The sequence below is a fragment of the Microcaecilia unicolor genome, chromosome 2 (genome assembly GCF_901765095.1).
Source record: "Microcaecilia unicolor chromosome 2, aMicUni1.1, whole genome shotgun sequence".
NCBI lineage: Eukaryota > Metazoa > Chordata > Amphibia > Gymnophiona > Siphonopidae > Microcaecilia > Microcaecilia unicolor.
In genome coordinates, this window is record NC_044032.1 from 644,134,339 (window position 1) to 644,148,194 (window position 13,856).

General features: G+C 44.5%; 1 protein-coding gene across 3 annotated transcripts in view; it reads right to left on the minus strand.

Annotated features, from left to right (window-relative positions):
* LARP1B (La ribonucleoprotein domain family member 1B) overlaps nucleotides 1-13,856 on the minus strand; it is a 603,652-nt gene that overhangs the window by 209,511 nt on the left and 380,285 nt on the right. For all 3 annotated transcript variants that reach the window (XM_030191742.1, XM_030191741.1, XM_030191743.1), the window contains one exon: nucleotides 11,267-11,427. In XM_030191742.1, coding sequence (XP_030047602.1) covers nucleotides 11,267-11,427 — 161 coding nt within the window. The remainder of the gene's footprint in view (nucleotides 1-11,266; nucleotides 11,428-13,856) is intronic.

Consider the following 13,856-nt stretch of genomic DNA (forward strand, 5'->3'; position numbering starts at 1 on the left):
AAAGCATTTGACAAAGTACCTCATGAAAGACTCCAGAGGAAATTAGAAAGTCATGGGGTAGAAGGTTGTGGATTAAAAACTGGTTAAAAGATAGAAAACAGAGAGTAGAGTTAAATAGTATTCTCAATGGAGAAGCAGAAGCGGAGCAAGGTTGACGGCGCGGGGGGAGCAAGATTAGACTTCCACCGTCGCTGGTGCGCAACATGTTGAGAAAAACATAGGCGCCGGAGCTGGCAGAACTCCGTTTGGGGGAGCGACTGCTCCCCTGGCACCCCCCTTGGCTACGCCACTGTGGAGAAGGCTAGATAGTGGGGTTCCCCAGGGGTCTGTGTTGGGACCACTGCTTTTTAACATAGTTATAAATGATCTAGATATGGGAATAACCAGTGAGGTAATTAAATTTGCTGATGAAACAAAGTTATTCAAAGTTGTTAAATCGCAAGAGGATTGTGAAAAATTGCAAGATGACCTTACGAGACTGGGAAACTGGGCATCCAAATGGCAAATAATGTTTAATGTGAGCAAGTGCAAAGGGATGTATGTGGGAAAGAGGAACCCGAACTATACCTACGTGATGCAAGGTTCCACATTAGGAGTTATTGACCAGGAAAAGGATCTAGGAGTCATCGTTGATGATACTTTGAAACCCTCTGTTCAGTGTGCTGTGGTAGCAAACAAAGCAAATAGAATGTTAGGTATTATTAGGAAGGGAATGGAAAATAAAAACAAGGATGTTATAATGTCTTTGTATCACTTCATGGTGTGACCGCACCTTGAATATTGTGTGCAATTCTGGTTGCTGCATCTCAAAATAGATATAGTGGAATTAGAAAAGGTACAGAGAAGGGCGACGAAAATGATAAAGGGGATAGGACGACTTCCCTACGAGGGAAGGCTGAAACTGCTTGGGCTCTTCAGCTTGGAGAACAGAAGGCTGAGGGGAGATATGATAGAGGTATATAAAATACTGAGTGGAGTGGAACGGGTAGATGTGAATCACTTGTTTACTCTTTCTAAAAATACTAGGACTAGGGGGCACGCAATGAAGCTACAAAGTAGTTAATTTAAAACGAATCAGAGAAAAGTGAAGATACTTACCTGTAGCAGGTATTCTCCAAGGACAGCAGGCTGATTATTCTCACACATGGGTAGATGATCCGCGTCAGCCAGGGAATTGGCATAAAAACATAGCAAGAAATAAAAATTTGCTACAGATTTCTGGCACATTTGCAGCGCCACACCGCACATGCGCGGACTGACTTCCTGCCTGTCGCGCAACCGCACTACTCAGTTAAGTCACAAAGCATAAAGAAATAAATAACTCAGGGGAGGTGGGCGGGATTGTGAGAATCTACGTTTTGTCCTTGCTGTTGCGAGGCCCAATTAACTAATTTTTATTGTTTTGGGTGAGCCTGGATGCTAGGTATACTCCATGTGTGAGAATAATTCAGCCTACTGCCCTCAGAGAATACCTACTACAGGTAAGTATCTTTGCTTTCTCCGAGGACAAGCAGGCTGAATTATCCTCAAACATGGGGTATCCCTAGCATCCAGGCTCACGCAAAACAATAAAAATTGGTTAATTGGGCCTTGCAACGGCGAGGGCAAAACGTAGATTAACCTGAAACTATATACAACTAGCTGAGAGTGCAGCCTGGAACAGAATAAAACGGGCCTAAGTGGGTGGAGTTGGATTCTATACCCCAAACAGATTCTGCAGCACTGACTGCCCAAACCGACTGTCACGTCGGGTATCCTGCTCAAGGTAGAAGAGTGTGATGTAAATGTGTGGACCGAAGACCATGTTACAGCTTTGCAAATCTCTTCAATGGAGGCGACTTTAAGTGAGCCACCGACGCAGCCACAGCTCTAACATTATGAGCCGTGACATGGCCCTCAAGAGTCAGTCCAGCTTGGGCATAAGCGAAGGATATGCAATCTGCTAGCCAACTGGAGATTGTGCATTTTCCGATGGCAACTCCCCTCCTGTTGGGATCAAAAGCAACAAACAACTGGGCAGACTATCTGAAGGGCTTCATCCGCTCCACGTAAAAGGCCAATGCTTTCTTGCAGTCCAAGGTGTGTAAGCCGCTTTTGCCAGGGTGGGCATGAGGACGTCGAAGGACCGGACCAAGCCCCAAAAAGCTTTTCTCATTGGGCTTCTCGAGACGCATGGGTCCATTTCTTCATACGAAGACACAGACTACAAGCGGCTGGGCTATGGTCGGGCCCAAGGCACTGGATACACCAGGAGTGTGTATCGGTACCTGAGATGGTCCGGTTGCATCGAGTACAACGTTTGAAGCCGCTGGGTGTCCTCGATAACATGGAAGGAAAAACGACTTCGGCGAAATCAAACAAAGCGATTGTGCCAAAAAAGTGAAGGGCACAAAAAGGGAGAAACCTGACCACGCAGCCTAAAGGCCGGCTGCGTCGAAAAGAAAGTAAACTTTAAAATAGGCAAAAAAAAACACTAAAAGAAACCAAGGGAGTATAACTTTTTTTTTTTTTTTAAGGAAAATGACAAAAAAATTAAAAGAAATAGAAAAAATAGTTGTCAGACTCTTGTTCCTGGGCCAAAAAATGAGGAGAGCATAAAAAATCCTGTCACCTCATCGCGGACAAAAAAGAACTAAGGGGAAGTCGTCCGCGCGTGCTCGGTGCACATGATTCACACGCAAGACGACTCTGGGCAAAACCTTTTATTTTTGCTAGAAAAATTTGCCGTTTCCTGGGACGACGCGGACATCGACCCACATGTGAGAACAAGCAGCCTGCTTGTCCTTGGAGAATGTTGTTTACACCTGCAAGATAAGTGGCGTGGAGAAACATGCCATGACGGCATTCCCAAAGCCACATCTGGACGGCCTCCTGACACAGAGGGCGAGATCTGGTGCCCCCCCTGCTTGTTGGTGTAGTACATCGCAACCTGATTGTCCGTCTGAATTAAGATAATTTGGTTGGACCGAAGGTTGTCTGCCAATGTCTCAGGAAGGTAGGCCCGAACTGTCCTTGTGTCCAGCAGTGCTCCAATGAACTCCAATTTCTGAACAGGAGTGAGATGGGACTTGGGGTAATTTATTAGGAACCCTAGAGGTTCCAGCAGCTGAATAGTCATCCGCATGGACTCTTTAGCACCATCCTCCGAGTTGCTCTTCACCAGCCAATCGTCGAGATAAGGGAACACATGCACTTCCAGTCTGCGTAGCGACGTTGCAACTACTGCTAGGCATTTTGTGAATACCCTGGGAGCTGACGCTAGGCCAAAAGGCAGTACGTGGTACTGAAAGTGCTGTATTCCCAGCCGAAATCGAAGATACTTCCTGTGAGCTGGAAGTATCAGGATGTGTGTGTAAGCTTCCTTTAAGTCCAGAGAGCATAGCCAATCGTTTTCCTGAATCATAGGAAGAAGGTTGCCCATGGAAACCATCCTGAACTTGTCTCAAATTAGGAATTTGATCAGGGCCCTTAGATCTAGGATGGGATGCACCCCCCTGTTTTCTCTTGCACAAGGAAGTACAGCGAATAGAATGCCAGCCCTTCTTCCCCTGGTGGAACGGGTTCGACCGCATGGGCCTTTAAAAGGGCGGAGAGTTCCTCTGCAAGTATCTGCCTGTGCTGGAAGCTGTACGAATGAGCTCCCGGTGGGCAATTTGGAGGTTTGATTTTCCAGATTGAGGGTGTATCCTAACCAGACTATTTGAAGAACCCACCAGTCGGAGGTTATGAGACGCCACCTTTGGTGAAAAAACATCAACCTCCCCCCAGCTGGGCTGGCAAGTCGTCCGGCACGGACACTTTTACTGAAGCTATGCTTTCCTGGAGCCAGTCAAAAGCCCATCCCTTGCTTTTGCTGGGAAGCAGAAGGGGCCTTGGGCGAACGCTGTTGAAGGGAACGAGCACACTTGGGCTGAGCCTAAGTAGGCTGGCAAGACGCAGGAGTGTACCTACGCCTGGAATAGGAATAGGGAGCACTCCGCGGCCCATCAAAAAACCTCCTAGTTGAGGAGGTTGCAGCAGAAGGTGCCCGGCGGGAGAGCGAAGCCATAGCATTTGTGTGCTTCTTGATCTGTTCATCTAGATCCTCTACCTTCTCTCCCGTAAGGGCTATGGTAGTGGTGTACAGTAGTGGGTTTTTTTTGGGGGGGAGGGGGGTTGGGGGGCTCAGCACACAAGGTAAGGGAGCTATGTTCCTGGGAGCAATTTCTGAAGTCCATTGCAGTGCCCCCTAGCGTGCCCGGTTGGTGTCCTGGCATGTCAGGGGGACCAATGCACTACGAATGCTGGCTCCTCCCACGACCAAAGGGCTTGCATTTGGTAGTTTCTGAGATGGGCGTCCTTAGTTTCCATTATCGCCGAAAATCAAACGACCAAGTCTAGGGATGACCATCTCTAAGTACGACCTAAATGTCAAGATTTGGGTGTCCCCGACCGTATTATCGAAATGAATGATGGACGTCCACCTTGTTTCGATAATATGGGTTTCCCCATCCCTCCACCGGTATGTTTTGCGAGGACGTCCTCAGCAAAACTTGGGCGTCCCCTTCGATTATGCCCTTCCACGTAAACCACTTTGAATGCAGTTGCAAAAACCACAGAAAGGCAGTATATCAAGTCCCCCCCCCCCCCCCCGCCATTTACATGCCCTCCCCAGACCCATCTGTTCAATCAGTGAATATCTTCCCTTCCGGAAATCGCTAAAAACCCATCTGTTAAAACAAACCTACCCAAACTAACCCTATGAACCCATCTACCAACACATATCCAAGAAACAACTACAATGACCAAGATTATATCTCCCATCAATTTCCCTATCCCTATCCCGTACCCCATCCCCCCTCTCTTTCAGCATTCTAATATACTTAACTTATATTCTCTCTAACAACATTATGTAACACTATTACTATGTAAGCCGCATTGAACTCGCTTTGAATGGGAAAGTGCGGGGTACAAATGTAATAAATAAATACATACATATGGAATTTTGTATTTGTAAGGATTCAAAGGTTTTCCTGCAGAACTTTTATTCTTTTTGATTCAAGGCCCTCTTTAATATATAGCGCTATCCCTACACCAATATGAATTTGATCCACCCTATTATCTTCCTTCCTTTTCATTTAGTGCTTTATACTGTAATACTCCTGTTTTATGTTTTAGGCTTCTAGAATTTATATAAAGACACTCTAATGTCTGTCTGTCTGCTCTTTATTTAAGGCAACTGGTCTACTGTTGCCTTTATTGCAACCTCATTATCACGTTGCCCTTACTTACCTGTTTTGATGATATCCTTCAAAGATACCAATTCTGAACCCTGTGCTTCAGCAACTGCTGGCTTTCCCTCAGGATCTAGTTTAAAAACTGCCCTATCTCCTTTTTAAATGTTGATGACAGCAACCTGGTTCCACCCTTGTTAAGGTGGAACCCATCTTCCTGAAACAGTCCCCTTCCCTTTCCAGAATGTTGCCCAATTTCTAAAAAAGCTACATCCCTCCTTCCTGCACCATTGTCTCATCGACACATTGAGACTCTGGAGCTCTGCTTGTCTTTTGGGTCCCATGTGTGGAAAGGGCAGTGTCATGGCTGTGGCCATGCCCCACGTCCAGATTAATTTTTTTTCTCAGTAATCTGGCTCTGAGACATCTCCAGATTGCCTTTTACCTGCATGGTGGCTTCTGCTGTTGGTGTTCCTGCAACCAAGCCTCGCTCTGGAGTTCCTGCAGCCAAGCCTCACTCTGGTGTCCCTGCAGCCAAGCCTTGCTTTGGTGATCGATCCTACAGCCAAGCCTCATTCCTAGTTGTGACATCACCAGCCACCTCCTTTACAAAGGACCTTTGAACTTTTATATGTTGCCTTTGCAACAGGTCTTTTTACCTTTTACTTGCTGTAGTGTTGTTGTTTGAATCTGACTGAACTGCTCTTCTTGTTAGCTGTGCCTCCGGGCACAGACCTGAGCTGTTTCTGTGTGTGTGTGTGTGTGTGTGTGTGTGTGTGTGTGTGTTGTTCTTGTTTGAACCTGTGTGAATTACTCTTCTGTTATCTGTGCTTCCTGGCACAGCCCTGAGCTGTTTCTGTGTGTGTGGTTCTTGTTTGAACCTGTGTGAATTACTCTTCTGTTATCTGTGCTTCCTGGCACAGCCCTGAGCTGTTTCTGTGTGTGTGGTTCTTGTTTGAACCTGTGTGAATTACTCTTCTGTTATCTGTGCTTCCTGGCACAGCCCTGAGCTGTTTCTGTGTGTGATTCTTGTTTGAGCCTGTGTGAATTACTCTCCTGTTAGCTCTTCCATTTGGCTGTGTGGCACAGCCCTGAGCTGCCTCTTTGTGCGGTTTCCCTTTACCCTTTGCTTGTTGTGTCTGATGTTTGAATATGAGTGAGTTGCTCTTCCGTTTGGCTGTGTGGCACAGCCCTGAGCTGCCTCTTTGTGTGGTTTCCCTTTACCCTTCGCTCACTGTATCTGATGTTTCAATCTGAGTGAGAGGCTCTTCTGTTTAGCTGTGGTTTCGAGCACAGCCCTGAGCTATCTCTCTGTGTCTGTGTGTGAACTACTTTTTGTTTGACTGTGTGTAGGCACAATGTGTATTGTTTCTTTGCGTGGGTTTGCCTTTTATTCTTCTTTTACTGTTAGTGCCGGTGTGTAGGGTCTTTTGACCTTTTGTTGAGGCTGTGTTTGGCGCAGTGTGTGTTGCCTGGTTAGTATTGTCTTAGGGAGTCTCATTTTGTTCCTTTTCCCTTTCTTCCTGTTTGTTTGGGTTCCAGTTTGGCCTTGCAGCCCATATGAGTGTTCTTCCCTAAGTTCCTGGTTCCTGCTATAGTCAAGCTCTGTTCTTGGTTCCTGCTACTGCCAGGCTCTACCTTGTCTTTAGTTTGCACTGCTTGTTTGCCATGTCTTGTGCCTTGTCTTATGTTGCTCTTTCTCATGTCTGGATCCAGTTCTTGGTCTGCCTTGTCTGGATTCAGTGTCTGGCTCACCACTGCTTTGTGCCCTGTGCCATCCCAGAGGACTTGTCTGCTGCAGCCCTGGCTGCAGTCCAAGGGCTCACTATCCCTAAATCCTTGACAGGCAGCATTTCTAAGAAAGCTATTCTAGAGGTACAGGATTTCAACTTTCTACTTAAAGGACTACATTTGGCTTCTACAACTTTCATCTCTCACTTTCTTATGTCACTGATAGCCACATGTACCAAGACAGTTGGGTCCTCTCCAGTACTGCCTAAAATCTTATCTAGGTGATGTATGAGATCCACTAACTTTGCACCAGGCAGGCAGATTATTAAATGTTCCTCATTGTCCACCAGCCACCTAGCTATTTACTTGCCTGAAAACCAACTACAACACTATCCCAACCCTTCCTTCTTGGCCACATACCTTTGGAGACTCATCCTCAATGTAAGAGGATATTATATCACTCAAGGGGCAGGTGTGGGCAACAGGATCACTTCCTGCTACATCAAGGTGGTGATCTTTTCTTGGGTGACCTTTCTCTTCCATCGAAGCACTTAGGTTGCCTAGACTAGAGGTGGGATTTTACCCCTGTAAATCTTCTCTATATGTATCTCTGTCTGTGCTCCTCCAAGTCTGTTACTCTAGCCTCCAAGGATCGGACTCTCTCAGTGCTAGGAGCTCTTTACTCTTACCAACTAGTTGGCAGATAATCATACATGTGAAACTCAATGAAAAAGACAGGATAGCCCCCATCTCACTGCTGGACTGCTGGCTGCATCTTTGTATTGGTGGGCTGTTAATTAAGGTTACTAAAGGAGTCAGGGAATGTAAATTAAAATAAAGTCCCTTAAGTTTACTAGTTATATATTATGCTATTTTAGGTTTACTCAAGGACCTAAGAGTACTGTATTACTAAGAGTGGAGGAGTGGCCTAGTGGTTAGGGTGGTGGACTTTGGTCCTGGGGAACTGAGGAACTGAGTTCAATTCCCACTTCAGGCACAGGCAGCTCCTTGTGACTCTGGGCAAGTCACTTAACCCTCCATTGCCCCATGTAAGCCGCATTGAGCCTGCCATGAGTGGGAAAGCGTGGGGTACAAATGTAACAAAATAAAAAATAAATAAAAAAATTACTATCTGATGAAGGAGCCCCAATTAAAAACTACCTACTCCTAAATGGGTGAAAAACTAAAAAAGAAAAAAAGATTAAGCTTGATTTGGATGGGAATCAAACACTAAACAATGACTTTAATAACTGCTATACTAGGCTTTAACATTTTTAAACACAGACCAATTGCTAAACTATACAATACGCTGCTTTAGTTAGATAAGCAGAGTAATATAAAAATATACTAAAATGGCCTATTTAACCCCAATTCCACCTTTTTCTGAGTTTGAAGACAATTTCACAGTAGATAATACTAGTACAGCGCCTGTCATAGCACTTCTCGCATTTTCTTTGGCATTAAAACCTACTGGTGTCTGTACATGGCCCATCAGAGTTTGCAGCTTAGCCATATCAAGTTTAAGGTTTTCCTGTTATGATTTGTCTGTATGGAAAGCTAAACTGAATGCATCTGGTAGATACATAAGTGTTGATATACTGGGACAGACCGAAGGTCCATCAAGCCCAGCATCCTGTTTCCAACAGTGGCCAATCCAGGTTACGAGTACCTGGCAAGATCCCAAAACAGTACAATACATTTTATACTGCTTATCCTAGAAATCAGAAGTGGATTTTCCCAAGCCCATCTTAATAATGGCTTATGGACTTTTCTTTTAGGAAGCTATCCAACCTTTTTTACAACCCCGCTAAGCTCACTTGTTTTTACCACATTCTCTGGTACAGAATTCCAGAGTTTAATTACACGTTGAGTGAAGAAATATTTTCTCCAATTTGTTTTAAATTTACTACTTTGTAGCTTCATTGCGTGCCCCCTAGTATTTTTGGAAAGAGTAAACAAGCGATTCATGTCTACCCGTTCCACTCCACTCATTATTTTATAGACCTCTATCATATCTCCCCTCAGCTGTCTTTTCTCCAAGCTGAAGCGCCCTAGCCGCTGTAGCTTTTCCTCACAGGGAAGTCTTCCTATCCCCTTTATCATTATTGTCGCCTTTCTCTGTACCTTTTCTAATTCCACTATATCTTTTTTGAGATGCGGTGACCAGGATTGCACACAGTATTCGAGGTGTGGTTGCACCATGGAGTGATAAAAAGGCAAAACATCCTTACTTTTGTTTTCCATTCATTTTGTAATTCTATTTGCTTTCTTAGCCGCCGCCGCCACCACACACTGAGCAGAGGGTTTCAACGTATCATCAACATTGACACCTAGATCCCTTTCCTGGTCAGTGACTCCTAATGTGGAACCTTGCATCACGTAACTATAGTTCGGGTTCCTCTTTCCCACATGCATCACACTTTGCACTTGCTCACATTAAACGTCATTTGTCATTTGGAAGCCCAGTCTCCCAGTCTCTAAGGTCCTCTTGTAATTTTTCACAATCCTTTTGCGACTTAACAACTTTGAATAACATTGTGTCATCAGCAAATTTAATTACCTCATAAGTTACTCCCATCTGTGGATCATTTATAAACTAGTAAAAAAGGCCCGTTTCTGAAACCAATGAAATGGGCACTAGCAAGGAAATGGCTTTCTGCCATGAATGTTTCAACAGTTGTATTCTTAATATAATTTTTGTTTACATTAGTAAGATTTCTTTATAAACAATATTTTTAGTGTAAACTTTGTTACAATGTCATAGGCAGAGAGAAAGTCTGTGGGGGAGGGGGGAGGGAGAGAGCAGCGGGTCCAGCGGCGACTCGGGAGCGAGTGGGGGGAGAGGGTGGGGTCCTCCAGGTCCAGCGGCGAGGCGAGTCGGGATGGGAAGGGGGAGAGGATGGGGGTTCCAATGGCAACTCGGGAGGGAGTCGGTCGTGGAGGAGGGGGCGGCCTGGAGGACCCCACTCTCTCCCCCCGCTCACTCGACCCGCTGCTCTCCCTCCCCGCTTCCACTGGGAGAGGAGAGGGAGGTTGGCGGGATGGCTTGCGTGTGGCTGCGGGGAGTGTCTATCGGGGAGGAGGGTGAGTGCGGCTCTGGGCGGGGGACGGGTTCCAGCGGCGACTCGGGAGGGGCAAGAGAGCAGCGGGTCCAGCGGCGACTCGGGAGTGAGAGGGGAGACGGTGGGGTCCAGGTCCACAGGCATGGGCTGTGTCACCTGGGTCGCAAGCTTACGATTTTGCTTCGCATTCAAATTTTTTTGTTGATGGCGGATCTTCCTCGCTTCTGCTGCAGCTTCTGTGATGTGAAGATGTTTGTGGGATTGTGGGTCTGGACATGCGACTTGCTTGATTGTTTGAGACAGTGGGTTTGTGCCTCGTGCTGCTGGCGTTCAGTTCTTCTGTCTGTGATAGGTCCCTCATGTTTGTGACGTTGCGTTGCTTTGCCTGGCAACTATGCTGCGTCCCCTTCCCTCTCAGTGTTCAGCCCTCGACGTCAAAACGTTTACAGTGAGACAGATGGTTACAGGCAGCACGAACCCTCCGAACCCTTCAGTGCAACGGGGAGTCAGCTTCAGAACGCTGGAGTTGGAAATTATTATATAGGATATGTTAAAAAAGCAGCGATCCCAGCACAGACCCCTGGGTCCCATTGAGATATTATGGTGCCTGCGAGTGGGTTTGAGTGGTTCTGGTGAATGCATCTTAGCATTTTCCTGTTGATTTTTGTAGTTCTTTTCTCTCTTATCTTCTATGATGTAAACGGCCTTGACCTACTGTAGATTTGGCGGTATATCAAGGTTTAATAAATAGTAAACGATTCTTCACCTCCTGTCTTTGATTGGCTCATTTTGCTGGCAAAGACAAATCAGTAGCGGGGGGGGGGGGGAGGTCTGGTTGGAGCCAATTTCATCAACTTTGGCAGTGACAAGGGCAGGGAGCACAGAGAGCTAAGTGCAAAAATGTGTTGTGTAGAAGGAGACAAAGAGCACATTAATGAGGGTGGGGGCACAGAGAGAACAAAGCAGGAGATTCTGCGAATCTGAACAACCTTGGGGGATGGGTCAAGAGGAAGAAAATCTGCATAAACCAAGGCCACCTCCTCCCCCCCAAACATCTGAATCACCAGCCCTTTATGTTGTGCCACAACATGGGCTGGGTCATGAAGCAAAGTACAGCTACTTGAACATATTTAGTCAATAGTATATACTGCAGTAGAATAAGAGAACAAGGATTTTAACACTGATTTTGCATTACTGATCTACTGTAAGCTGTTCTAAGCTGGTTCAGGTTCAGAAAAGAACACGATCTTACAGTCTTACCATTTAAGCACCGTCTGCGATACTTGTGATACACTTGCTGTGTGAACCCATTTTCCTTTAGCAGCTCATGAGAAGGATGCTGGAACTTAGGCAGCGAGTTAGGGGTACAGCCATAATTTCCTGAGAGTGGAGCACCTTCAGTGGGAGATGCATTTGAACTGCTATAAAGGATTAAGATTTAAGAATGAATAATAGAACCTACCCAAAGGAATGCAGATCTATCTAAGAACCCAACTAACACATTCTGCATATAAAATTTAGAACAGTGGTTCCCAAACCTGGTCCTGGAGGCACCCTGGCCAGTCAGGTTTTCAGGATATCCACAATGAATATTCATGAAAGAGATTTGCATGCATTGTCTCCACTGCATACAAACCTATCTCATAAATATTCATTGTGGATATACTGAAAACCTGACTGGCTGGGGTGCCTCCAGGAGCAGGTTAGGGAACCACTGGTTTAGCATTTTCATCCTTCATTCTTAGCAGATGTCAACGTCAAGTATCATTAGTTTAATTAGTGCTTAAAGATACAGTAATAAATGTCAGCAGATAAAGACCCGCAGTGTCCATCCAGTCTGCCCATCAAGGTGGCCAGAGTTGAATCTGGCACTCTGCATAGGTTCCACTTCATGATTAAAGTGCCACAAGATCAATATTAAAAAGCACTAAGGTGGTCTTTTACAAAGGTGTGCAAGCATTTTTAGCACGCTAAAAATTAGTGCGCACTAACCATGTAGACACCCATTATATTCCTACAGGCATATATATGGTTAGTGCACACTAAAAATGCTAGCACACCTTTGTAAAAGAGGTCCTAAGTGTTAAAAAAATATATATCTATATATATATATTCCTGGACCGTGATCAGACAATTTTGGACAAATAAATTGTTATACATCCTAAATTATTATCTGTCTGTCTGGAAAGGGGGCAGAATTTGGGACATTCTGGGGGTGCCACCACTTAGACTTAGATATCTAAGTAGCAATATTCAGTTACTAAACAAATTCACAAATTATTGGGTCAATATTCAAAGAGGTTTATGCATTTAGCAGAAGCTGCTAGACATATAAACCCTTTATCCATGAATTTTCCATATAGGGAAAGGGGAACGACAGCCGGCAAGGTTAAAAAGTGAGGTGAAGGAAGCTGTTAGAGCTAAAAGAAAAATCTTCAGAACATGGAAGGATTATATGAAACTCCATAAAGAATGGCAAATCAAATGCAAACGCTGATAAGGAAGGCAAACAGAGACTTTGAAAAGAAGATTGCATTGGAGGCAAAAACATATAGTAAAAATCTTTTTTAGGTAAATTAAACGCAAGAAGCCGGCAAAAGAATTGGTTGGACCGCTAGATGACCGAGGGGTAAAAGTGGCTCTCAAGGAACACAAGGCCATAACGGAGAGATTAAATGAATTCTTTGCTTCAGTCTTCACCAAGGAAGATGTGGGAAACATACCGGTGCCAGAAATGGTATTCAATGCTGACGAATCAGAGAAACTGAATCAAATCTCTGTAAACCTGGAAAATGTAATGGGCAATTTGATAAATTGAAGAGTAGCAAATCGCCAGGACTGGATGTTATACATCCCAGAGTATTGATAGAATTGAAAAATGAATTTGCAGAACTATTGTTAGTAATATGTAATTTATCTTTAAAATCAAGCATGGTACCGGAAGATTGGAGGGTGACCAATTTAACACCGATTTTTAACAAGGGTTCCAGAGCTGATCCGGGAAATTACAGATCAGTGAGCCTGATGTCGGTGATGGGAAAATGGTAGAGACTATTATAAAGAACAAAATTACACAGCATATTTAAAAGCATGGATTAATGAGACAAAGCCAACATCGATTTGTGAAGGGAAATCTTGCCTCACCAATCTACTACATTTCTTTGAATGGGTGAACAAACATGTGGATAAAGGTGAGCCGGTCGATATTGTGTATCTGGATTTTCTAAAGGCATTTGATAAAGTACCTCATGAAAGACTCCAGAAGAAATTGGAAAAGTCATGGGATAGGAGGTAGTGTTCTATTGTGGATTAAAAACTGGTTAAAGAATAGAAAACAGAGAGGTAGGGTTAAATGGCCAGTATTCTCAATGGAGAAGGGTAGATAGTGGGGTTCTGCAGGGGTATGTGTTGGGAATGCTGTCTTTTAACATATTTATAAATGATCTAGATATGGGAATAACTAGTGAGGTAATTAAATTTGCCTATGAAACAAAGTTATTAAATCTCAAAAGGATTTTGAAAAATTGCAAGAGGACTTTATGAGACTGGGCATCCAAATGGCAAATAATGTTTAATATGAGCAAGTGCAAAGTGATGCATGTGGGAAAGAGGAACCTGAAATATAGTTACATGATGCAAGGTTCCACATTAGGAGTCACCGCCAGGAAAAGGATCTAGGAGTCATCATTGACGATACTTTGAAACCCTCTTCTCAGTGTGCTGTGGCAGCAAAGAAAGCAAATAGAATGTTAGGTATTATTATGAAAGGAATGGAAAATAAAAACGAGGATGTTATAATGCCTTTGTATTGCTTCATGGTGTGACCGCATCTTGAATACTGTATGCAATT